This window comes from Apis dorsata, unplaced genomic scaffold, assembly GCF_000469605.1.
Source record: "Apis dorsata unplaced genomic scaffold, Apis dorsata 1.3 scaffold_149, whole genome shotgun sequence".
NCBI classification, from domain to species: Eukaryota; Metazoa; Arthropoda; class Insecta; order Hymenoptera; family Apidae; genus Apis; species Apis dorsata.
This window is the reverse complement of record NW_006263440.1, coordinates 1,259,972-1,263,727: the sequence shown is the minus strand read 5'-3', so window position 1 is coordinate 1,263,727 and position 3,756 is coordinate 1,259,972. Positions and strand designations below refer to the sequence as shown.

The following is a 3,756-nucleotide window of genomic DNA, read 5'->3' as shown; positions in this document are numbered from 1 at the left end:
TCTTTTTTTTTTTTTTTTTTTTCTTAGTTCGTATTAAGAAACTGAAGCGTTCATTTATTATTCATTTCACTGGAATTTCACGTTACTGGAAGAAGAGTTTTAGTTAGTTTCCTCGACGAGGGATGATTTTTAATACAGGCTTGTTAGTAATTTTGTTGACTTACTGGAGAAGAAATAAGAAATGTAATATTTTTGTCTTTTTTTTTTTTTTTACTGCATTTTTTGCGCGTGTCTGAACATTTCGTTCATTTAATTACATGAATAATTCGTTGCCTTCAAATTGGAGGCGGAAAATGGGATGAAGCTGCATAAAAATGAAGAGAGACATTTTTCGTGCGGACCTTTATTTCGAGATAAATCGATGTTGGAAATTCCGACGAGTGTATTCGCGATAACCCGTGATGCTCGTTCCTGTGTTCGAAATTATCACGTTCGTTGGAGAAAGATGAATGTCAAAATAGAAAATTTTCCTTGGTTAACGCGGAAATAACTGGTAAAGCTATTTCAATACTTTTATCAATAATTTTATTAATTCTACGTGTAGACGTCGTAGTGAAATATAACTTCGTTATCGATTCATTCGATAAATGAAGCTTCGTAGGGAAAGAAAAATTCCTCTTCTACTTTTTGACTCGCGCTTTTTCTCTTATACCAACACTTCGAAAAGAATGTAGTATAATTTTTTTTTTCCACTTCTTTTCAATAATAGAGACGCGTGTATGAAAAATTGAACATCGTGGCATAAAATTAAATTATACAAAAAAAAAAAAAGAGAGAGACATTCCATTTTAAAAGTATAAAAAAAATTTTCGGCTTTTCCGTAAAATAAAATGGCCACAGATTCCAATGAACGCAGCTAAGCCACAGTAATGGAATTTTTTACAAGATATATGTATACGTGCTCATAGGTGAGAGAAATGGATTTTACTTTTTTCGTATTTCGAATCTTCGAAATCAAAATAAAGAATAAATGTTTCACAGTCGATCGAACTAATAAATTTCAACAAGTATCAATCGTCGAAAAATTTAACATTGTGAGATACGATATTTGTTTTATTGGTAAAAATAACGAATAATTTCATAATATTAAATCACACGACTTTGTCCTACATTTTACAGATGTAGGTAATCCTAGCGAAGCGTACGTTTAATTAAATGCTCGTATTTGATTAGTGTGTGTACTTATTGGTAAATTCGGTTCACGAAGCGCTAAACGCTTTGGATTTACCTGTTTGTACGGCTATTCGTTACACGTAATTGATTCCCGATAAATAATCTAACCAATTAGGTAATGCTAATTTCTAATTCAACCCGAAATCGAGCCGAACTTTCAAAGCGAATAAAACGTAAAAAAGAAGAAACGTAGAAACTTTTTATTTTCGTCCATTATTTTTAAAATCGAGTAACAGGATTTCAAATCTGATGGAAAAGGATTCAATTGCTCGAGAACTGGTCGAATAAAATTCTTATCACGTTATACGTGTGACACTTTTAGTCCATAAGCCGAAAGTTTGTGTATTCCATCGTTGCCAAATTCATAGTTCTTCTATTTTGTAATTCTTGGCTCATCGGTTGGCGACCGATTCGAGCCAATGACACGGATAATAAAGCGAAGCTGTTGCACGGAAAATCGTTTGAGTTACTGGAGCGAAAATAGGTCATGGAATTCGACTTCCTTCGATTCCTCCCTCGCGAAGAAACGCTGAAAAATTTCGGAAAAGTTCCTGCTGTTAAAAGTTGCGACGAGAGAACGTTTCGTATCCGAAATAGCTCTACCAGTGTCTCGATATTTTTAACGAGTGATCCCTCGTAATACAGCGATTAAAAAATAAACCCTCAAGTATACGAAGTCCTGATATTTTTAACGAAACGCTTGAAATAAACCGTTCAATCGAAGAGGATTCTAGATCATTTTTACATCCCTCTCTCCACGATCCTTCCAAGCTTAAAGGGAAAGAACACGGAACATTAATCCACGCGTTCCCCTGCGGTCGAACTGCCCCTCCCTTCTACACCCTCACGCATTCGCGCACACTCGATCGGAGAGTTGGAAAAGTTCGAAGCTTGGCGAAACGCGTAAATAGCGTTCCCTCGAACGCCCGCGGATCGAAGCTCGGGGAAGAGGAGCGGAGGATGCATCTTTTCCCCCCAACTTGGAAAAGTTTGGCGCGTGTCGATTTCAATTCTCAACGAGGCGTAACGGGCCTTCGGGCTCGATGAAACTTTCAACGCGACGAGCTCCAGCCGGCTGCTCGTTTCCTAAGAGGGGGGGGGGCGAAAGATTTTCAACAGCGATGCTTCGCGCTCCGTTCCGGGATCTTCACCCTTTTCGTCCCGATCGCGGGGGTTGGACGCGCTGAAGGGGTTCGTCGACCGTTTCGACCAAAGTGCCAACTTTTCCTTTTCCCTCCCCGCTTCCTCCCCTCCCTCGTCTTGCTTTCATCTTCTCTCTCGCCGCTCCAGAGGACACGTAAACAGGGCGGAACCGCGTAAGGCGGGACGAATGAAAGGAGGCGAATCTCCTCGAGCGTGGAACGCGTCGCGATGATCTTCATCGGCGCGGCGAGGAGAGGAGTCGGTTCATAATTGCAAAGAGGATCGAATTTGCTTTGGAAATTTTGTCCCCCTCCCCTCCTTCCACGACCATCCCCTCGACTCGGGATAGGAGGCTTCCCTCGACTTTGCCTCGATTTCTATCACGATTTCATGCCTTATATGCATGCGTGTTTATTTCGCTTGTTACAGACTGCGGGAGTTCCCCGCGCGTGGGCGACGCACGGCGGCGAGGACGTGCCAGTGTTCGCGATCGGCCCCCTGGCCAACGTCTTGTTCTCCGGTAGCATCGACCAGAGCTACATACCTCATGCGATCTCGTACGCCTCCTGCCTGGGCCACCACGCGAGCCGCTGCTCCCGAGACCCGACATCGAGCAACGACACAATCAGTGTCCCGATAAGCTGTCCCTCGGCGGAGCCGAACAGCGCCGCGATATCCAGCGACGTGATGAACGACCAGGCCAGAAATCCACCCACCAAATCCGCCGCGTCTCTCCTCACGCCGGCCACTGTTCTGCTACCCCTTGTCCTTGCCGTTCTACCCTCCCCCTCGCTCCAGGGGACGAGTTAATGCCCGTCAGACCCTCTTCCGGTGAATAGTTCCATTCCTCCTCCTCTCTCTCTCTCTCTCTCCCTCTCTCTCTCCCCCTTTAATCCGTTCGAGGACGAGACAACAGGTGATCCAACGACTTCGTTATTCGGGATTAACAGGGCCGAGTATCGACGAGGGCGAGCAGAGAGATTCGAGGGAACGTGGCTCAGAGTCGAGTCGTCCGGACGAGGATTAATAAATCGAAGCCCCGTTAATTCTTCGCCCCTTGGCGGAAGCAAAACGAGAGGTGTACGAAACGAGGTGAATAAGGTGGCTTCCTGCACAGGATATACCACGAATTCGAATTTCCGTGTGAATAATTGATCGGCTCCCCCGATATCCGGTGCCTCCTTCTCTCCTGATCGAGAGTATTCTCCCCTGGAACCTGTTTCGTAAAATCCGGGGATTGTATACGTACGGATGTCTCTTATCTCGCGTCGCCTTGAACGTGGTTTAATCCGTTATTAACGGTGAAGAAACGGAGAGAGGGAGAGAGAAAGAGGCGTTGTTCGATTGACCGAGAGAGAGAGATGGATATCGGATGTTGGGGGGATGGAAAGAACGAAGCGAAGTAATTTGCTAGTGGAGCGTCGAAAAAGTTCTTTCTCG

At 44.4% G+C, this 3,756-nt stretch overlaps 1 protein-coding gene across 2 annotated transcripts in view; it reads left to right on the top strand.

Moving 5' to 3' along the window:
- The window catches only part of LOC102677613 (alkaline phosphatase-like), a 159,507-nt gene extending 156,177 nt beyond the window's left edge, over window positions 1–3,330 (top strand). Inside the window, exons 7-8 of one of the 2 annotated variants that reach the window (XM_031509421.1) lie at window positions 1,429–1,440; window positions 2,743–3,330. In XM_031509421.1, the coding sequence (XP_031365281.1) occupies window positions 1,429–1,440; window positions 2,743–3,126 (396 nt within the window). In that variant the 3' untranslated portion in view covers window positions 3,127–3,330. The remainder of the gene's footprint in view (window positions 1–1,428; window positions 1,441–2,742) is intronic. The other variant, XM_006613454.2, reaches the window with a different exon arrangement.
- The last annotated feature ends 426 nt before the right edge of the window (window positions 3,331–3,756 follow it).